The sequence below is a fragment of the Musa acuminata genome, chromosome BXJ2-9 (genome assembly GCF_036884655.1).
Source record: "Musa acuminata AAA Group cultivar baxijiao chromosome BXJ2-9, Cavendish_Baxijiao_AAA, whole genome shotgun sequence".
Lineage (NCBI taxonomy): Eukaryota > Viridiplantae > Streptophyta > Magnoliopsida > Zingiberales > Musaceae > Musa > Musa acuminata.
The window spans coordinates 3,842,523-3,867,148 of record NC_088346.1 but is presented as its reverse complement, the minus strand read 5'-3'; the positions used below and the strand labels follow the sequence as shown (position 1 = coordinate 3,867,148).

The window sequence follows — 24,626 nt, the reverse complement described above, 5'->3', positions numbered from 1 at the left end:
GTGCATATCTCTTTGATGTGGCAGACTGACTACCAAAGTCAGCAATCCAGAAGAGCGTGTTGCGGTCGTCGAAGGGACTCTCTCCTTTGCTTCACGTCTGCTTCCTCATTCATAAACGTTCATTTTCTACTTAGTAGGCGGAGAACTTCTCGCGTTCCCCCCTTCCATTGGCGTAAAACACATGGCACCAAACCACGGAAGGGGACACACAGAAGAAGAATGGCAGAGACGGAGAGACGGACTTTGTGTTTCACCAAGTCAGCAGAGGCAGTCCCAAAAGTAAAATTTGTCTTTTTCATAAAAAGGTAAGTAAGAAAAATTAGATTCGATCTCAATATTAAGATCTAAACTGATTAATATATATTTTACAAAAAAAATAAATTAAGAAGAAAAAAAAAAATTAATACTGCAGTTTAGTTATTAAGTAAGATTGATGATTTTTTTTGAAATAATAATAATAATTCTAAAAAAGAAAAGAAGAAGTTTACAGTTTCTAGAAAGAGTTTGATGGAGAGGAGAGATCAACATTTTTTTTTTTTAATGTGAAGAGCAATTATTTGAGGTATTCTTTCTTAGTCTATTGTAATCCTAAGAATTTCGATGCTGATCTTCCAAAAACGTGTTTTCTGCTCTCGTCACCGAAAAAAAAAACATGATTCCATTTGGCCCCAGGATAACGTTTGCTAGATGATCGAGTCTTGGGAATAGACTTTGTGCACGGAGAAAGGTTGTGTTTTGATGTTGATTGTTGCCATCCAATCTAGAAATTAAAGAAAAATATTTATTTATTTATTAAATCAAAATTATATGATTCACAACAAAAATTCCTTCGCCATCCACTAACTTGATCGTCGGAGGGGTCGGGCCGAGCTTCCGACCCGACGTGCGAGAACGGGGTCGCCTCTTCCCGACGTCGCGGTAAAAGCTTTCCCCCCGACGCGACATCCCGACCGGACCGTCGTAATCGGCCATTGAGAGATTTCGAGAGACGCCGCGTAAAATCCCCCACATTCGGACCTCCGACCAAACCACGTCGGCCCCGAGGCCATGACATAAAGTTGTTTAGACTAACACTTACAACAATTAGATACGGTTCCTTTTTTTTTTCATTTGGACATATCTTTTAATTTTCTATCGATGAGGATCGAATACATGAAATTCAATAAGCCTAGATATATAAAAAATAAATCATTGTATCACCTCAAATCTCGAAGATAATGAAACACTAAATGGACATATGCATGACATCGAGAGAGTATTTCTCACTTGATATTTTATAATCGATGATGATGGCAAAATCAATACCATGTAAAATAATATTTTTAGATATATTTTCATTACTTATTCAAATACTTCTTATGAGCCTCTTTATGGATGCCTCTAGAAATAAACTAAAATATGATATAAGATAGAGACCGTTTTGTATCGTTGAATTGAAGCAAAATATAAATACAAATATTTTTCCCTCAAGTGAAAATTGTCCAAACACGATAAAGTCAAATTAGATTCAAATCGACCATATCAGCTACATATAAAATTTAGTTCACATGTCTGAAACCTTATATAAATTACACTCGTCAGAGAAATGCTGTGTGCTGACATACATTGCTTGTTTCACTCGATGGCTTGCTTGCATTACCACCAAAAGGGTGTCGTTCTCGAGCATTTCCGACCTCTTACAACGTCCACAATAAATATCAACAATAGTTACTCGGTCCTTCATTCTCTATTTTACGAGATCCATGCAATATATATATATATATATATATATATATATATATATATATATATATATATATATATGATCCTTCCCCTTCTCCGTAAGTTAGTAGATCTTAAGCCATCACAGGCGTTCCCCATCTTTACGCGGGACCCGCAGGCGACGTCTCCGTGGGCCGTCTTCAAAAGTCAACAGCGTAGGGCCGTCGACCGCTGACCGTTCAAAGTTTCCAGAGGGAACACTCCCTCCGCAAAAATCCATACTGCACACCTCAATTAACGCCTTTCTACTGTGGACAGAATCCAATCGCAGTATCTGTTTCACCATCACACTTTTTGAGCTCCATAAACATAAGCAGAAGCCTCATTTCGTTTCCTTGCCACCGAGACGCAGCCCCTGCCTCTCAGACCAGCCTCCTCACACAGAGGCTCAAAAATGGCGGCCAGAACCACACGTGAAGTCTCTTTCTTCCTCCTTTCCTTTCTCTCCCTCTGCTTCGCACTCAGAGCCGCATCACAAACACTATCCGACGACGAGAAGCGAATCCTCCTGCAGATCAAGAGGGAATGGCGAGACCAACCCGTTCTCGCCACTTGGAACGACACAACCACCTCCTCCTATTGCGCCTGGACGGGAGTCGGCTGCGCCACCGATGGCTCCGTCGTCAATATCACGCTCTCCGGCCAGGCGACCCCAAAGATCTCGCAACCGATCCCCAATTCCCTCTGCAGCCTCAGGAACCTGACCTACCTCGACCTCAGTTACAACAACATCCCCGGCTCCTTCCCCACCTCCCTATACGACTGCTCCAGCCTCCGGTACCTTGATCTATCTCAGAACCGCTTCGTCGGCGTGATCCCCGACGACGTCGACCGCCTCTCGCCCCTGCTCACGCACCTCGATCTCTCCTCCAACAACTTCTCCGGCGACGTCCCTCCCGCCATCAGCCGGTTCCCGGCGATCCAACAATTAGTCCTCAACAGCAACCTTTTCAACGGAAGCTTCCCGGCGGAGATCGGCAACCTCTCCCGTCTCCAGACACTCGTGCTCGCCTACAACCCTTTTGCTCCCAGCAGAATTCCGCCCGAGTTCGGTAACTTGACTCAGCTGGTCTTCCTGTGGATGACCAGTGCTAATCTTGTCGGCGAGATACCACCTTCGTTCTCGAAACTGGAAGCGTTGGTGCAGTTGGACTTGTCGGAGAACTCGCTCACTGGAACGATCCCCGCCGGAATCTGGGCGCTCCAGAATCTGGACTACTTGTATCTACACAAGAATAACTTATCCGGGCCGATCACGATTGATGGGACCATCGGAGCTCTAGGCCTGGAAGGGATTGATGTATCGATGAATCAGATCAATGGGTCGATCCCGAAAGACTTTGGCAAGCTCCTGAACCTGTCTGTCCTCTTCATGTACTACAACCGGTTATCTGGCGAGATACCGGCGAGCATCGGCCTCCTGCCGTTACTGTACGATCTCCGGCTGTTCAACAACGGCTTAACCGGCGTCTTGCCACCGGAATTGGGCAAGCACTGTCCTTTGTGGAACATCGAGGTCGACGACAACAAGATCTTCGGTGAGCTACCGGACGGCCTTTGCAATGGTGGCGCCTTGACCTCCATCGTGGTCTTCAACAACAACATGAGCGGAAAGATACCGCCGTCCCTCGGTAGCTGTTCAACGCTCGACAACATTCAGGTACAGAGCAACAGTTTCTCCGGCGAGGTGCCCGATGGGATCTGGTCGGCGGTGAATTTGACGACCATGATCATGAGGGATAACGCCTTCTCCGGCGGCCTCCCGGACGAGCTTCCCTGGAACCTGACGCGGTTAGATATCAAGAACAATCGATTCAGCGGCCAAGTCCCGTCCTCGGCGGGCAACTTGGTGGTGTTCTTGGCGAGTAACAACATGTTCTCCGGCAACCTCCCGTCGACCCTAACAGGACTCTCGCGGCTGCAGTCCCTCTCTCTGGAAGGCAATATGATCACCGGAACGATCCCGTCGGATTTGTCAGTGCTGAAGTCGCTCGTGGATCTCAATCTTAGCCACAACCAGCTGACCGGACACATCCCGGTGGCGATCGGGTCGCTGCCGGTGCTGACCTCGCTCGACCTATCGGCGAACGAACTCTCCGGCTCGATCCCAACGGCGATGGCGAACCTGAAGCTCAACTTCCTGAACCTCTCGTCCAACCAGCTCTCCGGCGAGATTCCGGCGGCGTTGCAGAGCCCGGCGAACGAGCAAAGCTTCCTCTCGAATCCCAGCCTTTGCGCTGCCAATTCCAAACTCAACGTCCCCGCCTGCCGAAGGGGCAGCTCGGGCGGGCTGTCCCGTGGCCTCCGCATCCTCTTCTTCGTCCTCGGCGGGCTCGTGTTCTTGATGGCCTTGGCGTTCTCCGTCTTCGTGTACAGAGACCACAAGAAGAGAAGCAACGGCAGCGATCCTGCCGTGTGGAACGTGACCTCCTTCCAGTCGGTGGATTTCACGGAATCCAACATCATGCGCGGCATCAAGGAGGAGAACCTGATCGGCAGCGGCGGGTCCGGCAACGTCTACAAGGTCGACCTAGGGAACCGCGCCGGGGAGACCGTGGCCGTCAAGAAGATCTGGAGCAGCAGGAAGCTTGACTCCAAGCTGGAGAAGCAGTTCCAGTCGGAGGTGAAGTTCCTGGGATCCATCAGGCACAAGAACATCATCAAGCTGCGGTGCTGCATCTCCAGCCCCGACGCGAAGCTACTGGTGTACGAGTACATGGGGAACGGGAGCTTGGATCGGTGGCTGCACGGGAAGCGGGCGGCGCCGCTGCATTGGTCGACCAGGCTGGAGATCGCCGTCGGGTCGGCCCGAGGGCTGTGCTACTTGCACCATGATTGCTCGCCGCCGATCATACATCGGGACGTGAAGTCCAGCAATATCCTGTTGGATATGGAGTTCAACGCCAAGATCGCCGACTTCGGTCTGGCACGGATGCTGGTCAAGCCCGGGCAGCTCGACACGGTGTCGGTAATAGCCGGCTCCTTCGGCTACATGGCTCCAGGTAAGAACAAAGGCCCCCTCGAACTCGGTCTCCATCCATGATTCAAAGCATCGAATGACTGCTAATGTTGTTTTCGTACGCAGAGTGCGGGTATTCCAGGAGACTGAACGAGAAAGTGGATGTGTACAGCTTCGGGGTTGTTCTTCTGGAGCTGACCACAGGAAGACGGGCAAACAATGAGGGGGAGCAATGTAACCTGGCAGAGTGGGCCTGGAAGCAGATCCAAGAGGGAGCAAACCTGAGCGACGCGGTAGACCCGGCCATAAAAGACTCGCCGCAGATGGACGACATAACCAAGGTGTTCAAATTGGGGCTTCGCTGCACGGAGTCTTCGCCTTCACGGCGGCCGTCCATGAAGGACGTGCTGCAGGTTTTGATGAGGTGCAATCGGCCGCGCGGAGACGATTGCAAACCCTGCGCTGAGCGCGACGTGGCACCGCTTCTATCTTCGAAGACGAGTAGTCGACGAAAAGGATCACCCGATGATGGCGATGAGAACAGTTTGGCATGCAACGTCTGAGGCAATGGTTATTACCTCGTCGTCATGAGGATCTCTGATCACCAAGACACGGTCAATATAGAGCAACTAATGGAATATGGCCACCACTTGCTTCACTACAAGGAAATCACCGGATGTAGTTGCAGAAGATTTCTGGCACAGCAACAGCTGCAGAGACATGACAGACGCAGAATTCGAAAGGTTATTGTATCCCCTCCATTTGTATGTCGATAGTGAAGAGACAACAGGACGAGGAAAAAGAAAGGGAGAGGAAGAAGAGCATCACCACAATGCAATGCAGGTGCAGGAGACAAGCCGGGCAGCATCAGAACAGCGTCCTCTGCACAAGATTCTGCCGTCTTCTGTGAACTGACCACCGCTTGCTTACTCTACTATCAGATGCAATCACATAGGTCAAATTAAGAACTGCATACACGACATAGAAAAGGGTCTTGTACAAAATGTTTGGATTCGTTTAGACTGTGCTAGATGCGATAGATATCATTTTAAGATACAGAAATACCTCTGAAGATTATGCCAACTACAGACAACAGGCTGCCAAATATGAACGCCAGTAACCAAGAAGATTGTGCCTTCAAGACTTCCTTCGGTTTAGTCCCAACAACAATAAGATCAGGTGAAGCATGGTGGTGCATGGCTGACATGACTGGAGTCCTGCAAATCTCATGTTGAAAATTTGTTCAAAATCAACCACAATATGTAAAATCTGGAAGAGACCAAGACTGCACGATGTAAAACAATTGCCAACCAGAGGAGAAAGATAAATACCACTGATTAAATCAAGATCACGATGCATATAAGCATATAACAGCATCGGAAAAATTCAATCTTATGCACTGCACCAAGCTTCAGGTTATCACAAGTTGATCTAAGAATAAATTATAAGCACAAAGCAATCTGTGAAGTAATGCAAACTCAAGCTCGGCCTGTGACAACTCAGTTGGAAAAGAGAAACACAAAATCCTATATCTGCTTCACGATCTTGAAGATAACTTACATGAAAGGAACCATTGGAAGATCAATTATCTAAAATGCACAATCAATAAAATTGATCTGAAGAAGATTATACAAGTTTATGTTGAGGATGATTCTAAAATCTGTGCTCATAAAGGTTCCTCCAAGGAACTATAATAATAAAAACCTAATATCACATTGTGCTGAGATATCCCATCACAACCATAGCTAATACATTCAGATCGACCTGGAAGATAGATAGAAGGGAAATCCGATGCAAGCAAAATATTTTCAATTCCAGCCACAACGGGATCATCACATATATCTAGCCAGTTAACCGCAGTAAGTTTAACTCTCCAGAATGGATCATACCATTACTCCACAATTAACTGATTCTATCCATAAAACAGAATATTTCCTTAATAGCAGCAGTTATACGTACCTTAGTATAAACAGAGTTTTGAGTTTCGATGGAACACAGTCTCCAAACAAGGCAAGCTTCGTTAACCAATCTCAGGAATCTCCTAAAATTCCTTTCAGATACATTCCAGATATCAACTTCCCAAAAATCTGCAATGACAAAGTTTCTTGAATTTATAGCATTTGTACAATTCTAGTGATAGAAATAAGTCAAGTTCTTTATACATTACTTGTCACCAGGGTTCAAACCCTCAAAAAACTAATGCTTGATCATAGTCAGTTAAAGAAAAGATGAGATGACCTGAAGTTTCTCATTCCACGTTGATAACCTACATAAAAATGAAATTTAAGAACTTATACAATGTCAACAAGCTTTCCTAACAGCTGCATAGTAGAAATCTTGTTTTATTATATGTTATATGTTCAATTATCATAACCAAAGGAGAAAAAGATTAACTTTACATGTCAGGCAAAAGAAAGTTTGTTCACCATCTCTCCTGATTTGGGAAGAAGACTGTGCCACTTAGGTATTGCATGGGCAAGCTCTACATAGGCTGCATTTGTACCAGCGCCTAGTATCACAGCAGCAACTACATCATTATCATAACATCTCGCCCCAGCTAATGTCCCGATTGTATAATTAACCTGAATCAAGAATTACTACAATTGTTAATTCTCTCTAGTCTAGAAAAGGAAGATCATAGCAAAAAGTTGAATAACCACACAGCTCAAGAGGTACATATTGAAATCTCAGTCAAAAGTAATTTCATCTGAAACTCGAAGAAGGGAATACAAAAAGGAACTTACCAGTGCTGATACTTGCATATTGAGACCTTGTCCTTCAATGGCCCTCATCAATTCAGCGACCACATCTTCCCCAACCTGCCTTCAAGAACAACAACAGTGTGTCAGCAAGCTGTGAGGTCCCATCCTGACCGCACAAGTTGAAATACATAAGGTTCCAATAAACCATCAACAGAAATGATCATAATTTTCACAAAATAGTCTGGTTTGTCTCACTAAGAAAATATATCAAAACATAGAATGCCCAGACATGAAGATATTAAGCTACCAATGCATGTAAATATCTCAAAAGCAATTGTGAGAAGATACATTATGAATTCAAGAGACACTTTTGAACTTGAAAACTAAGTGTACTAGGTAATAAATCAACAAGGAAACTTGACATGGTAATGCATGCAAAAGTTACTAAAATCAACAAACAGAAAAAATGCAAACTGTCAGCATAGGAAGATGGGAATTTTTTATGAAGTAAGTTTCTGTTGCTCATTCTCAAAGCCTGCTGATCCTTGTAAGAGATGGAAGCTGGTTCCTCCGAGGTCTAAAGCATAAAACAATTCTGTCTCATCCTTGTAAAAGTTGTGTTCAAGGGGTCCTGATATTACCATAGAATAAAGATCCTTGTAAAAGTTGTGTTCAAGGGGTCCAGATATTACCATAGAATAAAGATCCAAATTGAAGATAAAAATACACATTCATTCCCGAGGAATGTATTATGTAGACTAGTAAATAAATGTCAATATGCTTACCTGTAATTACATAAACCAAAAAAATATTAACATCCCAAATGACTATTCTGAAGCAATGCCTATTTCTTTATAAAGGAAAATTCACTTCTAACATACTGCAATTTCTTTGTCATGAACAACTGCTTGCATGTGCTATACGCATATGGACAGAATATGTTTTGTGCATAATAACTAACTAAAATGAAGTTGAAGTGAATTTGTGTAAAACGAACTATTCGCTGACGGAAATGCATGAGGTGCCCTAAAGGCAATTTCAGTTAAACAAAAGTCCTATGCCAATGGTTATACGGCCTCACCGAAAAGAATGAATGTCATGGCAGAGAATTGATTAAACTTATACTGATCTAATCTTGAATGCACACCTAGAAAACCATGTTTGATAAGGCACCAAGGAGTCCAGAGCCAGAGACTAGGAGATGACTACTATTATAAGGCAACCCCAGCGAGCGATTTCCATAGAGTGAATCCTGTGTTCTTCCACTCTCCAGAAACTATCAAGTTTATAAAAGTTCAATAACTTCACTTGAGAAACTAATTTAGAACCACAAAGTCAGGTAAAGAGGAACCATACAAGGTTTGCAAATGCCAAATAACAAAGCTAAGTTTCATGAATCGGTAGAAAAATGGGCGGTTCCTTTTCTGGTAACGGGAAAGATGGCTCGTACCCAGGGGGGAGGTTGTCGACGTAGCTGATCAGAATCTTAAGCTTGCTCCCGCCCTGGGAAGCGAGCCCCGCGTGCATCTCCTCCGTCGTCACGTCCGCCACCTGCCGCGGCTTCGCGTTGGGCTGGCGCGGCGCGTCGCTCCTTGAGTTCGTTGATCACCGCGGCAGCCCGAGCTCCGCGTCCGGTGCCGCACGAGGGGCACCGCCATCGCCGCCTTGGCCATGTCCTCGGAGCTACGGTTCCGAGCCGATCAGACGAGCCCCTCTCGACCTCCTAATCGATCCAAGAACTAGGCTCCCGGGCTCCGTCTTCCAAGATCCTTCCTTCGGAGGACGAAAACGATCAGGATCACGAAAGAAGTCGGGATCCGTAGCTGCCTTCCCCTTTGTTTGAATGGCGAAGGCGAAATGAAAGAAATCTCGAAGGCCAGACCGCTAAAATGTGGGATTGGGCGAAACGGGGGATGGATTCGGCGGAGAGAGAGAAAAAAAGAAAACGAAGCAGAGAGCAAAATAAATAAATATAAATATTGGGTAATTTATAAAAAAAACAAACCCTTCGTAATAAGGTTTTATGTATACCTCCATATATTTACTTTTTATCGGGGCGTTCTTTTTATTTAAAATCTCAAAAATATTATTTTAAATTCGATCGATCCTTTTTATTGAAACTTAAAAATGATTGATCTAAGAACTGATTCAATCTGATCTTAGTTTAGATGAAATTAGTTCGGGTTAAATTCTTTAAAGCGAATTGGCCATGTTTGAATCAAAAGTCGAAAGAGGATATACAAGGATTATATTAAACGAGTGTAACCTTAGTCTAAGCGATGATAGCCAATGCTCCATTCCTTTCTTGTGTTTCTCTCCGATAACAATGATGAACTCCTGTGTTCCTTTCCTCTCTGACCGTCAACGACAATGACATTCTCTACAACTTTATTGATAGCATCGAGCACAACCTCATTAAGTATACAAACAATAGTGTCTTCGTAGATGATGAAATCACATCATTGACCTATCCATTGCTCTGTAGTTAGAACGATAACTTGTTCTTTGATTGCTCGCCCGATATCTCTGTATAAAAACAAGTGGACTTATTCTTCTCCTTCAAATTCAAACTCAATAGCTCGTCCCTTTACTTAGCCGTATCCCTTGAACTCAGTTTGCTTCCACGGGAAGTGCCAATCGAACAATAGTGGCATCCATCTAAGCATATATATATATATATATATATATATATAATGAAATAAAAGATGCACCGATCAGTCTCCAAAAAAAAATTGTGGTAGAGAAATTTGCTTAAAACATAATTGATTGTGTCGGTGTAATATGCTATTATCGTGTTAATGTCACTTGAATCTAGTTTTATTTCAATTTATTTCTTGGCTTATACAAAAATAATCAAAATCATCAGACCACATTGAACTTGGTTGGAGTCAGATGGTTTTGGTCAACCCTACTTAATTTATCATCATATTTACTGTCTGTCACCGATGTGATTCTTTTCATATGGATGATCTAATTGAAGAAAAAGATTTGCATCATCATGATGGTTTGTTTACACATATAGATCAAGTTGTCTGAAACTAGAGAGAGCTGCACGTTACGTGATTTCTTCTTTGTGAAGATTGATGTTTTTCATAACCTGTAGTTACCACTAGATTGAGAAGCTCATGATCCTCAAAATTGAAGGCATATGTATTTAAAAACTCAGAAAAACTAAGATGATGTTATAATAATTTTTTAAAATTTTGGATAGTTTTATAGATAATTTTTTTATTTATACCTATGTTACACTCGGGTTATACTTGTATTACACTCAAATTGTGATCCTCCAAACTTTATATTGACGAGATAAAGTTTAAGCATGTGCTTAATCACTTAAATCAAGAAAAAAAATAGAAAAAGTGATACTAATTAAGTTATCTTTATCAAATAAACTTGATTTTTTTAAGTTATTAAGTTATGTATATTACTTGATTAGAATGTAAGTGTATTGAACTTTCTAATATGTATTATGATATATCTATGCTTGAATTTCTCTTTGGTTTTTATCCCCTAAACTTCAGATATAATGTCTTCTATTCCTAATATTTACTTTTGTATATAAATAAAATAACGCCATTACATAGATCTCCTCAGCTTCAGGGAAATAAGACAGATGAAGTTGTTACTATAGGTAATATATATCATAACTTAAAGATTTATATTAATCATTATTAAGTTACATGCAACTTATTATTCTTTTTTCATGTGTGAAGTCTAAGAAGCATGAATCACTCGTTCCCCCTTCACTTTTTTACGATCATTCTCTTTTTTACATCATTCTCTTTTTTACGATCCTCTTCACAATACATAATTAATAGTTATTGTTATATCGATCATTTGAGATATTTTCTCTATAAACCTAATGGTAGAAATTGATGACACATTTTATTCATTTCTTTTAGGCGATATCATCTTTATATTCTTATATAAATATTTTTTATCATATAATAGATATTTATAACATTCGTATATGTTAATATGCTCTTTGTAGTATTTCGAAATATTAGATAGAGGGATCCACTATTACTTTTGAGGTGTCTTAGTTGAGTTTAGATCGATATTATTATGATTTTAACGGTTTCCAATGATAAAAAAGTCATATATGTTGAAGATTTGATATAAAAGATATGATATATAGGCTGATGTCAAATATTGCCCATTTTTATCACTAAATATAACTAAAGTCAAATATGATCAACAAATATTATATGTCATTATTTGATTTTATAGAAAATATTTTGTGAAAACATAAGAATGCCATTCGATAAAACCCTATTATTGAGTTTTTTTTAGGATAAATTGCACATAATTATTCCTTCAAAAAATAATAACTATATGTGTTTAGTACCCAAAAACATATTGCAGTTGAATATTACATACAGAGACGTGTACGATTTTTTATTACATGCAACAATGCAAGTGCTGCAAGAAGATAAATACGACAAAATTATTTTACAAATGAAATATGTAAATACATTTCTCAAGAAGTGTCCTATTTTTTAAAATACTTATCAAACTATAAATAAGACATTTTTTTTGGAAAATAAAGAAAATCAGTAAAGATTCCCATCAGTGCTCTATGAAAAATGTTTTAAAAAAACGAGGATTTTTGCAAAAAAAAAAATGAAAAATAGCTTTATTTGTAAAGCAACATCCAATAATTTTTGAAGTATTATTCTATAGCAAAATAGAAAGATAAGATACTATAAGTTTTTTGTTTGGAAGTGAGACTCAAAAACTAAAGTCTAATTTTAAATTGAAGAAGAAAAGCTAAGAAATTTTGGACTTTTCAAGCAAACATTAATTGTTGGCTGAATAAAAAAAATTCGCATAAGCGACGATCCGATTTTATGTTGATTCAATCGATTGTCATGACTCTGATTTACAATGACGTACGATGAAGCCATACATGACCCATTATTATAATTTGGTTCTTTTTTACAGCCGTCCATATTATGAAAAATTTTATGATCATCCAATATATATATATATATATATATATATATATATATATATATATATATATATATATATATATATATATATATATATATATATATATATATATCGATTAGAAATGGAATGGAATCGGATCGAAGTTTTGCAACCCACGATCGATCCAATTTCTAATCAATACACCAACAGATAAAGCCCGTGTTCATGTTTCTGGCCCAACGAAACCTTATATTTTATTCCTAGCAAAAAAAAAAAAAGAAAGAAAGAAAAGAAAATCTAAATGCACAGCTAAGTTGAAATTCTAATTTATAGCACATACACCATTCAGAATCAATTACGTACTTGTCGTTCTTAATTTATGTTTAGATAATTAAAAAAAAAGGGATGAAATGTAAGGTTGTTCAATTATTGATTTTTTTTTATTATCCCTTCGAATTGATTTGGAATCACAGTTAGTAATGGTCGACACAGGTAAATTTAGATGGGTGTTAACGATAGTGACATATAAAAGAGGATTACTAATATATTTACAATCTATATATTTAATTGAATACATAAATAAATAATTCGGCTTCCATAACCCGTTCAACGCTTATAAATGAAGATTGTAGTGCAAGTAAGTAAACGCCAAGCATCTTCCTCCAAATTCGTTGAAGTGGGCCCGTCGGGCTCCTGCTAAGATTCTCTGACTCACTATGCATCCAACTGTTCCATCCCATCGGAATCACGTCTCCACATTACTCTTGACTTGACCAGCACAGCACAGTTAAACAGGTTCGACGATGGCATGTCGAATAGGAGCAGTGACCCAGCTCGATGCAACCAGCGGATGGATTTGGAGTTCCACAGTGTGGTGCAGGCTTCCCTGATGCAACTGTCCTTGCATAGTGGCGTCCTATGATACTTGTTGCCCCGAGAAGAATGGAACAGAGACCTGACTTCCAGGGACGTACTACTTGGGAGGTTAAGGCCGCCGAGTGCACGTCCCCGGGAGCAGCAGGGCCACTGTGCTCCCGAACGCCATGCAACCCCAACAGGAGAATCGCACAGCAAGCCCGCTGAAGTCGGTCGAGACTCGCACACAGAGACCACTGTGGAAGCACAAGCCCCAGCCGCTGCTGCTACTGTACTTGCACAGTCGCAAGAAGATTTGAGCAGTAGATGGAGGTGGAGATGGAAGTCTGCTTCCACGATCTCTGGCGCACTGGATAGGACCGCAGGCCACTCACTGTTCCAAGTGGCTCGTAGACTAAATCATACAGTGATGCGGTCGGGGAACTTAAATGCACTCCTACTGTTCGAACAGCAGAAGAGGAACTCAATATATATTCCATGACCTTAATATTTTATAGCTCCAAGCAAGTTCAACGAGTATACGAAACATACGGCAGGTGGTGATTGGCTACAAGGTAAGCCCTGTAGCCATATTCTCGTACTTGTAGCTCGGATGAACTAGTAGGATAGATATATATATATATATATAAAAAAGCAATCAAAGAAGAAGAATAAAAATAATAAAGAAAGAACGAGCTCATTTGAGTCCATGCTCGTTAGATTAAAATATCAGCATGACTGTCGGCTGGCACGATGGCACCATCAATGATAAGCTCTTCTTCAGTTGTTAAATCATCATTAACTATCATTTAGAAGCACAGCAAGCCATCATTACGTTGGCCTATGAACGGAGGAGCTCCATAATATCAACTAGCGTCGGAGTGCGATGCACATACCGGACTTGTGTCTTAATCGAGGGCCCGCCACCACCTTGACATCCCTAACTTGTCGTGGTTCGATCAGGCCAGATGATCCGACGGCTACTGCGAAACCGGAGTGCGAGAAGGAGAGAAGATAATTATGGTGGAGGTCTCTTTGGATCCCAATGCTGTGGATCAGCAGTGCAGCGAATGTGTAACACGTGTATGGCAGCTAATGAGACCAACCCAACCCAAGAAAAACCCATCTCGCACGTGCCCCGCCCGTGATTTAAGCTGCAATGACTGCCCCCACTCTCCAAATGCCTCGAGTCTTTACAGCGGTGAGGAGGAGAGGCTCACGTTTACGTCGCCCGTGACTCGGCACCATCCCCCACACGATTATTATGACTATTGTTTTCACCCGCGCACCACTGTTCGCTATGCTTCCGCCGTAGCTGCCTTGGCGAGCCCATTCTTCCACCTCTCGGGCGACAAATGCGTGCTTATCCAACCAATCGATTGCGAGGACTAAACTTTGGATGGCCATGCCGACTTCTTGCATCCTGGGAAGGCTCACCGGGCTGACACTGGGGTTACGATGAGTGAGGTGTTTAGGAGCTAAGTCACATCTAATGGAGTCGGCACGGTGCGCTGCCAGAGTTGCTGTTTGCTTAGCCGACGAAGGAGACAAAGCATACGCAAGATGTCAAATTCCACTCTCCAGGTTTTGGAATTTTCAATGCCCATCCATCGAAGGATGCTACGCTGCCGTTTCCCACGTCCTCGCCACTCCCGCTGGGTTTACATCATCACCGTCACCAGTGCATCGGAAGTCTAAACAACCCATTTGTAGCCATATAAAATGTTCCCTTTCCCTTCTCCCCATCCAAGGTAGCCTGAAATCTCAATCCGGGACTCCATTTCCTCTGCACCACATCATCACGTCGCTGCTGCAGAAGCAGAAGAAGGTGGAGGCGTAGCTCACACCCACACACCATATCGTTTACTCGGGGTAGTAACTAGTGAACCACTCCCTCCTTGGGGCCTTTACTGCTGCCATACCCTGCGGATCTCTGCGACCGACCCCTTTGACCAAGCCCTTTTTTATCATCTCAGAGAGAGATCTCCTCTGAGGGGGAAGCCTGACGACGAGGGCTCTCACACTAAACAGAGTAAGATACGGTTTACCAAACCCAGGATCTTTCTTTTTTCTTTCCTCTATCGAGCCTCCACCCCCTGTTTGTGTGTGTTTCGATGGGGTGTCTCAAGCAGAGAGGCTAGCAAGGAAGCATAAAAAGTAGTGGGGAAGAGAAGCACAACTCATTCCCTTGTTTCTCGAGCGACGTGTGTGTATCCATCTACCTACACAGTAGCGGGCAGCCCTTTGGTTTGGCTCCCCTGTTCTTGGCTTTGTCGTCTAAGAGCAGCTGCGATGCGTTAGGATAGGCCGGAGCTTTGAGATAATATATCTTTCCCGAGGAGATATTTATCAGCAGAAGGAAGGGAGAGAGAGCGAGAGAGAGAGAGAGAGACGATGAGGTCGTACTGAGTGTTACTCTGCAAACCGGGCCTAAAACTCCGACATTGTTGTAAGCATTGAGCTCAGTTTTATTACTTGCTGTCGCTTACCTCTGTCATTTTATGAAGCGTTGCCTGCTAAGTAGAGGGGAAAGGTCCAGGGTTTTTCGTTCTTTGAGGTGTGTTCCACACCTCCATGGTATGGAGTCGTGTTTTCTAGCGGAACAAAGCGGTGTGTTTTCTAGCTGGGCCGAGTCAAAGATGAAGACTACAGGGAGAAGGGAACAACCGCAGATGGCAGGAGGAGGACGACGACGTTAAATTTTTTCCCCTTCAACAAGTTTAAGATGGGCCCTATTCCTTTCCTATCTACCTTCTTTCTTTTTTTTTGAGGCAACAAAAAACAAAAAAAACAAAAAACCCCATACTATCTTTTTTTTTTTGGCCGATAAATCCGAGTGAGGGGAGAATGTTGGGAGACACGAGATGTTCACCATAGCGCGTCTTTTTACTGTTGGAAGTGCAACGATCACATATCTGCCTACCCCCCCCCCCCCCCCCCCCCCCCCCCTCTCATCTCCTACACAAGCTCTTTTTCCTTCCATGAAACTCCTTAGGTTACTTAATTCTTTTTGAAGATTTCTCGCTGCTGCTGGTGCCTTCTTTTCTAGCTGTCCACCACCGCCATGCTCATCTCCCAACTTTTAAATAGACCCCCTCGCGTCATGCCTTCCCTAACTTGTAGTTTTTGATTCACTCCTTTCCCTCACTTTCTCCGTAGGAGCTCCTCGGCGATGGGGCGGGCTGCTAGGTGGCTGAGGAGTCTTCTGGGAGGGAAGAAGGACACCAAGGGTCAAAAGGACGATGCCAGCACCAGTGGCCACGACACCAGAGATCGAAAGAGGTGGAGTTTTGCCGGACCCCAGCAAGCCGCAAGCATGGGTCACAGTCCTGTTACAGCAGCGTGGTTGAGCACCTTCCACGACGACAGCGAGGAGGAGAGCAAGCACGCCATAGCGGTGGCGGTAGCCACTGCGGCCGCTGCCAGCGCCGCGGTGACGGCGGCTCAGGCGGCGATGGTGCGACTGAAGAGCCTTGGGACAGAAAGAACGACGCCCTATGGCATCTACGAACGGTGGGCTGCTGTCAAGATTCAGACAGCCTTCAGATGTTACTTGGTATGGATAAATCTTGTAGACTTTGTGAAGAGATCCCACCTTTCACTTCGAGCGCCTCATCTGATTCTATCCTCGAGTTATTTGAATCTGGATAGTCCTTTGTTTAGTCTTCTTTTCTCTCTCTCTCTCTCTCCTCTATTGCTGTTTCTTATACCTGTTTTATGCTTTAACTATGGTTTGCTAGCCCAGGCATCAGGTCCTATATCTATTTGGCGTTCCTGTTGTGACGCAGGCAAAGAAAGCTCTTCGAGCTCTCAAAGCGCTGGTGAAGCTGCAGGCTCTAGTCAGAGGCTACCTTGTGAGGAAGCAAGCAGCCATAACCCTCCGCAGACTGCGAGCTCTTGTAAGAGCTCAGTCTGTAGCCAGGCCTCGAGAAGCTCGTGCTCTGCCCCAGCAAGGTCGAAGACTCGACGCACAAGTCTGCCATCGCAGATCCTTCGTACGACCGAGATCCTCAAACACTAGTGGTATTTACCTTTCAATCGACGACCACCATCCTCTGATTCTGTGTTCTCCTCTTGCTCTCTCTTTCGCCCAGGAAAGGTTTAATGTCAGAGATGCAAGGTGCAAGCCTACGGGATCAGAAGAGAGCCATGGCCTCGATAGGAGTCCAAAGATCGTGGAGATGGATACCTTCCAACTCAAGTCCAAGTCATTCAGGAGGACAGGTTCTTCTAGTTTTAATGCACTCGAGGAACCCACGGTGCCACTTTCTTCTCCACTCGCACACAAGATCCCGTCTCGTCTCTCCATCCCCAGCTGCCGGAGTTCTCGAGACTACCACTATTACCGAAACCCTGAAAGATCTCCCTGCTCCAAGACAGCACAAAACACTCCTCGCCTCAACCCACAAACTCCACCGAGGTACATGAACATAACCGCAGATGTGGTTGTATGGCATACTCCGAGCCCCGCGAACTCTCCGAACTACATGGCAAACACATCGTCCTCTGCGGCAAAGGTGAGGCCTCAGAGCACGCCGAAGCAGAGACCAGAGAAAGCCAGCCGCAGGAAGAAGTTGTACGCAAACGAGACCGTGCCGGGGACTAGTCTGAGCGACACCTGGTCTCCCTTACAAGAACACGAAGCTTATTGCAATTTGAAATATGGGATGGTGGGAAGGATTAATAGGACTGCCAAGATGGTGAAGGAGGCAGCCAGGGATTACTACTTGGATAGCATGTGGTGAGTCAGTAGTGAAAGCAAACTGGTTTGGGAGAGGTTCTCTTGGAATTGTAAGAACCTCTGAACTATTCCTTGCTACTGAATTGTGAGTGTAGAGGAAGGGATCTGTAGATTCTCCTGGTCTGATCTAAATTTGCTGCAACCTTGGTTCTTAGCTTCCTTTATGAATCTATATCAGCATGCCAATTTCAGTAATCTACTGTTGAAGTTCTCAAAACTTGAAGGAACTCGGTCCTCGGGATAAAACCAACATCTTGTGTCATAAGTACAAACAGCCTTGTTGATTGAGCTAGTTTTGACAGTATGCCTTGCTTATGAGACACTAAAACTTAGTAATTGTGAAGCTAGACCCAGACTTTACATTTTAGATTGCTTTCTAAGATAATCATACTGAATCGTTTTAAAGTAATCCAGTCCAAAAAATTCTATAGGGCTTGAATGGGATTATTTTATAGTTTTAATTTTTCTTTCTTTCCTAGGATTTCTAAGCAATCCACAACTGGGTCCATCCAGAGTTCCCTAAATCTCTACCATACGATCCTGATCTTGACAACAACATTGATCTAAAATTCGCCTTAAGTTTATGAGGAATTCTATTCATCGATCAATTGATTATAAATGTGTGCCAAGTGTTTGTCTTAAATGTGGCTGACACATATCATGCCTGCAGGGGGAGTTGATTCCTCTTGAAGAGGAAGTGTACATGTGTGATTTAAGAGCAACTAAAAGATGGATTAACTTAGTGACTTTGTTTAATTAAGTGACCTACTAAATTCTTGGACAAAACCAATATGTTCTGAGCTAAAATCTTTCGGAAGAACCTATCTGATTAGCCAACATCGTTTTTATTATATATCAAGAGCTGCACCCAAGCAGAAGGGGCAGGTGCACAATGGATGGGTAGAAGTAAATGCCAGGCAGGATCTACCATGAGATATTTCATAATTTATTTGTATAGATCCACCAAGAGAAACTCAATCGATCATATATTAGTTGCAATACTACAATCAACCAAATAAATCAACTTTATGAAATAAAAGATTCAGAAAGTTTAGAGAGTACTAATCTTTATGCACATAAGACAAGATGAACCACCACTTTTTAAGTGCCTAAACACGATATTCACGAAAAGAATTTGCAGCAGGTGATTAAGAAATAGGTAATCTAAGGGAAGTCATGTAAATGGCATGATATACCGCAATCTTAAAATAAAGTAATTGCATTCGGGATATACTGCACTTACAGATAACTCACCCATAAACAAATAAAATCAACCTACCAGTTATCCTATCTATAATTATTCTACAATGGGGTAGTCTAACACACACAATTTCCATCAATGCAGATTCTGGGGATGGAAAAGTTGTCAATCAAAGAAGCTGTTTTTCATGAACATGTATTCTATAATAATGATTATATCTGGATAAGCTTCCAAGATGAAGGAAGATCTACCAATGTCAAAGTGCTTATGAGTAAATGTCTTCTGCAATCTCAAATTAATTGATCTTACTGAACATAAATTTATCACCAAGCATTTTCAGATATGGTGGTCCTGAGCACCTACAAGTTGTGACATGCAGTGTCCTCTTCGATGATGACAAACCACATTTAATCACATGAGCGGTGCGAATAATGATTACGAAAAAGACCTGTTGCTAAATGAGACTGATATGGTTAACGTATAAGAGCATGTCATCCAATCTTGGAAGAACTTCTAAATATAAATTAATAACAAGTGTAGTAAAAAATCGCAAACAAGTTAGGAGAACTTATTTGCCACAGCAGAGGGTCAGCATCCAATCAATCATTGAGAAAAAAGAAATCAGGAAGACAGGAGCAAAAAAGAATGGGTTTCCTTTGTCCTATCTCTCTCGAAGAGAACCTAAACCAAGGTTGTTCACCAAATTTTTAGTCTCCTCAAGGAGATGGTAGTGGATTTTCAGGGTTTGCAGTTGCAAGATTTCTTCAAGAGATGGAGGAAGAGGCATAAAATCAGAAATTCATTTTTTTTTAAATGATAAAATTTATGGACATCATTTCTTCTCTATTTTCTTAAATCTTTATTCTTCAACATTGATTTCATACTTTAACCGAGTTTCGATATATCTCTTGTGCACACTCCTGCTTCTCTACCTAAACATCGAGCTTGAATGCTAACCACAATCTCTGTTAGCAGATCCCTCTAGAATATCGGCATCAGCTTCATGTTAGTGTCATTCAGGATAAATTTCCCATCATGTAGATGTGACACCAGCTGAAAGATCCATGCTTTTATCTCAATGAATCATAAAAGCACATGTAACAGTGCATGAACATTCAGCAGTCAATAGTGATATCGGTTATTGTGATTCCATAGATGAGCTCTGCTAAGAAGTAAATCATATCAAGAAGGTAAAGATCAGTAAGGTAACCGTACGCGAACTCAACTCAATCTTTCCGCATATTTTGTCGAAGTCTCTAATCCAGATTAAAAACAAAAGCTGCAGTTTTCTTAATTGGGGGGTTCAAAATGGAAATTTAGCATTAAATGAATTCACACCGAACTCACTACCTACCGGTGCACCATCGGCGATATCATACATCTTATCTTGCTAGGCCTACATAAACAACATAACAATCCTGAATTACTTGGACAATAACTTGAGATCTGACTCAACCAGTTATCCCCCATGCTCTAAAGTATCGGTTGACAATCAAAAACAAGTTTCTTTATATTCGCTGGTCTCAAATGTGACCATGAAACTAACTGTTCTTGCCCTCTGTGAAATAAAAGCTTGCTCTCGAGAGAATAGCAAATCATAGCATCCTTCAACGTGTTTATTGTGAGTTTTCCCTTGTTATCTCAAAATTCCCTTTGTGTCTCTATTCAAACCTCAAAGTTTGATTCACGGTCATGGGTTAGGGAAAGAGTTGACCATTTAGATTGCATTATGCCGTCTGACAAAACAGAGTTAATTCCTGCAACACGGTAATTCATCGAACACCTTGAAGGTTATCTCGCCCTCCAGTTCCAACAAAAAGGAGTGACTGCGATCGCTCTCAAAAGAAACGATCGCCGACTCAATTTAACGAAATTAATCAAGGAATCTGGCAACTACCAGAAGCATCATACTGTAATCAGACACGGACATCACAAGAGAATTTATCTAAGAATGAACTTTCACAAGAATGACAACAAATAATAAACCCGAAGTTTCACAAGAACAAGTACCTCCCCTTTTTTTTCGCCCTCTGATGCCCCTCGGCGACAGAAGCCATGCGTTCTTCTGCAACGTGCAAGAGTAGGCCTTCAATTCCACGAACGACAGGGTAACAAGGGAAGGGTGACGATAGAAATCTCGCTACTCCACTCGGGAATTGGAAGAACCGGACGTCTAGGACCCCGAATTTTAGCACTAGAATCTCATGATCGTCGTAATAGGGAAGAGTCGGGCGGACGACTAACCCTAATTCCAGACTCGTCGAGAGGAAGAAGGCAAATGAACGGCGCTCCGAATCATTCCTACTCGTCGACATACCTTTTTTTCTCTTATTAAAATAAACTTTAATTTATATATTCGACATACATATTTGAGTATTAATCTCAATTTTTTGACATACATATTCGACATCCAACTTTTCACAAATGTCACAAATCTCCCATCAAACTTCTCTTATATTGCAAGATCGACGAATATATATATATATATATATATATATATATATATATATATATATATATAATATATATATAGTCCAATGAATAAGGTTACGTGGAATTCTGGGTGGGTGATAGAGCATGCAGCCAACGAGAGGAGGAAAGAGGTACGAAGAAAGGATTTAGGACACGTGGAAATAGGGATGGGGGACCAAATTAATGTTCTTGGAAGAACCCAATTCAATTTTCATTCGGGAGAAAAAGCCTCTGCCAATAAGGTCACGTCGTCGAGAGGGGACCGTATGTTTGTTTCTCTAATCTTTTGTGCAGTATTGTGACATCTCAATTTCATCGATTTAAATTGGATTTAGACATTAATTCATCGATCTGATTTGTTCTTTTGCGAGATGTAAGCAGAATTCCGACTTCCGAAAGAAAGTTGAATCCCATCACAAAAACGAGAGGACATAATAAAATATTTTTGTTTTCATAGTAAGACTAAAATTAATGGGTTTTATTTTTTTATTTTATGTTAATATAAAATTTTGATTATTTAGATTTTGAGATTCATCTAATAATTAAATAATATATCCGACAATTAGTTATTGAGCTTTAGATTTTTCTCATATTTCTTTTTATTTTTTTAGTTGGGAGTCTTTCGATTCTATCATTTAGGTAAATACTTAAGCAATTAGTGGTTGCTAACCGTTTGTGTAATTATTTTGGTAGTGGGAAGCCACAAGATTAAAGGGTTAATTAGTAATAGTACCCTATTAGTTCGAAATAAGCCGCAAGATGAGAAGACATGGCATGGGCTTATCCGGACCGTTCGGGTCACGAATCAATTTAACATTGGGCTTTGCCGTGATTATTAGGGTTTCGACTACATTAAATGAAATAAGGTTTCTCTTATGAAGCCATCTCTCACTGTGCAAGTAGCCCAATAGTTATTCGATAAGAAATGCTTCGATTTTATATACAGTTGGGAGTGCTGTTGCAGTCGGACATAGAAAAGGCCAAAAAAAAATAGAAAACAAAAATATTTTCGATTCAGGAAATTTTTTTTTTAGTACACATTTAATCCCATATGGATTGACACGAAGAAAAATAAAAGTCTCATAAGAGTAAGGTATTATCATCATCATCATTATTATTATTATTATCATTATTATTATTATTATTATTATTATTATTATTATTATTATTATTATTATTATTATTATTATTATTATTATTATTATTATTATCGTCGTAGATAAATTTTAATATTAAAAGGTCAAGACGATAATTAAAATCGAAGAGAATAACATATCTAACATCACTTTCTTTATTAGCCAAACCGATATTATATCAATAAATTAAAATATTTAAAATTAATTAGGAATGGCGTATTGATTTTCTCATACACATAACATATAAAAAAAAGTTCCAATGTGTTGTTTGTGTTGCTAACTTATATTTTCGGTTGTCGATCCTTTTTAAGTCTGACGTGGAGATGAGTAGGTTTGACAGGACATCTTACAAATCTAAGCGACAAAAACTCATTTAATTTAGTAATTCTAGAAAAATATAATGTACGATTCAAAAAACTCTCTCAATTCACATATTTAATCAATAATAATTATTATTTATTACTTAAATCGTTGGATCGACATGTCAAACTGACGATACATTAGAATAAATGTTAATTTATTCGATATCGATAATATCAAATTATTATTATTATTAATTAATATTTTGTTAAGCTTCACATTGGCAATATTAACTATACCAACATGGACCGATATTTCTCATACGTGTATTTGATTTATCATATTTCTCGATAAACAAATACATCAATGCAATAACAATTGCCTACGGTCTGGTCACGTCTGAGCTGCATGCAAGCAATGGTGTTGTGTCCTTGTCACCGAATCAAATCAAAATAATGCAAGCTCGCACTATGTCTGGGGTTCCACATCAACTTAATCATTTCGAAGAACAAAACGCACACATGGGCCCCATTCGTAAGATAACTCCGTTCCTCTATAATACCAGTCGGCCTTCCATCTCTCTCGGTTCAATTATTCAATTATTGAAACATGCTTATCATTGTTTATCCAAATCATACAAGTGATTTTGATTCACTACTCATAATAATGAAAGAAAATAAATTAGATCCAAATAACATGAGGTTTTGATCGAGGATAGCATACACGCAAAAGAAACAACTAAGTTTCTAAACAATAATACATTTTTCATCCATCGGAAGAGTATTAATTTTAATTTAAAATAAAGTGGAATCGGAAGATTAATTTTTCCTGGTGGTGACGTGGACAGCTAATCGCTATCCACGTGTTGAAGCCACACACCGTGGACTTACGTGGTGTGTATCTAAACCCCCCTCTAAACTTTTCCTTGACGTTTGACTACCAAAATAATGTTCCCATTGGATGGACTCCTCCAGTCAACTGCGGTCCCACTTCGGCACGACGTTGGCATGACCACTGATGCAGAGTTACCTCGGAATAAACGCCAGCCACATCATTTGTGGGTCCCGTGCCGCGACCCTCGCGTGGATTCCTTTCGTTCATATCCGTCGTAAATAATCAATCTTTATCTTTGTTTTCGGACAGCTCCCTTTTTTTTTATTATTATATATTCATTCGAAAAATATGGCCTCTTATTCGCTTATGTATGTGATGTGATATTTATGCTTATTTTTTATATTTATGTTACTGTTTCCTTACGACACCGAAAACATCTCAATAAGGGTTTCGTCCAAATCATGTGATCTAATTCAAGTCTTTGAGAAGATCAAAAACCATACTTTAATACTCGTGTTTGCAACCTCTCTTCTCCCTTAATACAAATCCTTCTTATTTGTTATGCGCTCCTTTTCCTCCTCCTCGATGAGAATGAGAATGCTTTCTTATCTTCCTTCTCTTTCATATTCATCCTTTTTCTCTATCATCTCTTCTTTATTTTCCTTTTTCTTCCCCCTTTTTATCTTTCTACTTCCTTCTCACCCTCCATCTTCTCTTTCTCCTTCCTATT

At 41.2% G+C, this 24,626-nt stretch overlaps 3 protein-coding genes across 9 annotated transcripts; 2 read left to right on the top strand and 1 right to left on the bottom strand.

Moving 5' to 3' along the window:
- Window positions 1-1,477: 1,477 nt before the first annotated feature.
- On the bottom strand, window positions 1,478-9,383 carry LOC135582093 (hexokinase-1-like). 6 transcript variants are annotated; one of them, XM_065124602.1, is made up of 6 exons: window positions 8,873-9,383; window positions 7,465-7,543; window positions 7,147-7,302; window positions 6,883-6,986; window positions 6,680-6,807; window positions 1,478-5,937 (listed from the first exon to the last, which is right to left on the bottom strand). In XM_065124602.1, the coding sequence occupies exons 1-4, from the start codon at window positions 8,947-8,949 to the stop codon at window positions 6,969-6,971; spliced, it is 330 nt and encodes a 109-aa protein (XP_064980674.1). In that variant the 5' UTR covers window positions 8,950-9,383; the 3' UTR covers window positions 1,478-5,937; window positions 6,680-6,807; window positions 6,883-6,968. The 6 variants fall into 6 exon arrangements, with proteins under 6 accessions (XP_064980674.1, XP_064980673.1, XP_064980675.1 ...); XM_065124601.1 differs by having other exon boundaries at window positions 6,888-6,986; XM_065124603.1 differs by having other exon boundaries at window positions 6,959-6,986.
- LOC135622607 (receptor-like protein kinase HSL1) lies at window positions 2,156-5,803 on the top strand. The gene is made up of 2 exons (XM_065124597.1): window positions 2,156-4,763; window positions 4,847-5,803. Exons 1-2 carry the CDS (start codon window positions 2,156-2,158, stop codon window positions 5,281-5,283), a joined length of 3,045 nt encoding a protein of 1,014 aa, XP_064980669.1. The 3' UTR covers window positions 5,284-5,803.
- Window positions 9,384-14,777: 5,394 nt separating the features above from the next.
- LOC135622606 (protein IQ-DOMAIN 25-like) lies at window positions 14,778-18,107 on the top strand. 2 transcript variants are annotated; one of them, XM_065124595.1, is made up of 4 exons: window positions 14,778-15,244; window positions 16,372-16,768; window positions 16,953-17,207; window positions 17,307-18,107. In XM_065124595.1, exons 2-4 carry the CDS (start codon window positions 16,385-16,387, stop codon window positions 17,955-17,957), a joined length of 1,290 nt encoding a protein of 429 aa, XP_064980667.1. In that variant the 5' UTR covers window positions 14,778-15,244; window positions 16,372-16,384; the 3' UTR covers window positions 17,958-18,107. The 2 variants fall into 2 exon arrangements, with proteins under 2 accessions (XP_064980667.1, XP_064980668.1); XM_065124596.1 differs by lacking the exon at window positions 14,778-15,244 and having other exon boundaries at window positions 16,144-16,768; window positions 17,001-17,207.
- Window positions 18,108-24,626: the final 6,519 nt, after the last annotated feature.

Excerpts from the sequence above, each read along its gene's own strand:
- LOC135622607 (XM_065124597.1), top strand. The coding sequence starts at position 2,156 with ATGGCGGCCAGAACCACACGTGAAGTCTCTTTCTTCCTCCTTTCCTTT. Across the intron at positions 4,764-4,846 it reads CTTCGGCTACATGGCTCCAG|AGTGCGGGTATTCCAGGAGA; the intron begins GTAAGAACAAAG and ends TTTCGTACGCAG.
- LOC135582093 (XM_065124600.1), bottom strand. The coding sequence starts at position 8,949 with ATGCACGCGGGGCTCGCTTCCCAGGGCGGGAGCAAGCTTAAGATTCTG. Across the intron at positions 7,544-8,872 it reads GTCGACAACCTCCCCCCTGG|GCAGGTTGGGGAAGATGTGG; the intron begins GTACGAGCCATC and ends TTGTTCTTGAAG. Across the intron at positions 7,303-7,464 it reads ATATGCAAGTATCAGCACTG|GTTAATTATACAATCGGGAC; the intron begins GTAAGTTCCTTT and ends TTCTTGATTCAG.
- LOC135622606 (XM_065124595.1), top strand. The coding sequence starts at position 16,385 with ATGGGGCGGGCTGCTAGGTGGCTGAGGAGTCTTCTGGGAGGGAAGAAG. Across the intron at positions 16,769-16,952 it reads CAGCCTTCAGATGTTACTTG|CCCAGGCATCAGGTCCTATA; the intron begins GTATGGATAAAT and ends ATGGTTTGCTAG. Across the intron at positions 17,208-17,306 it reads TCTGCCATCGCAGATCCTTC|GAAAGGTTTAATGTCAGAGA; the intron begins GTACGACCGAGA and ends TCTTTCGCCCAG.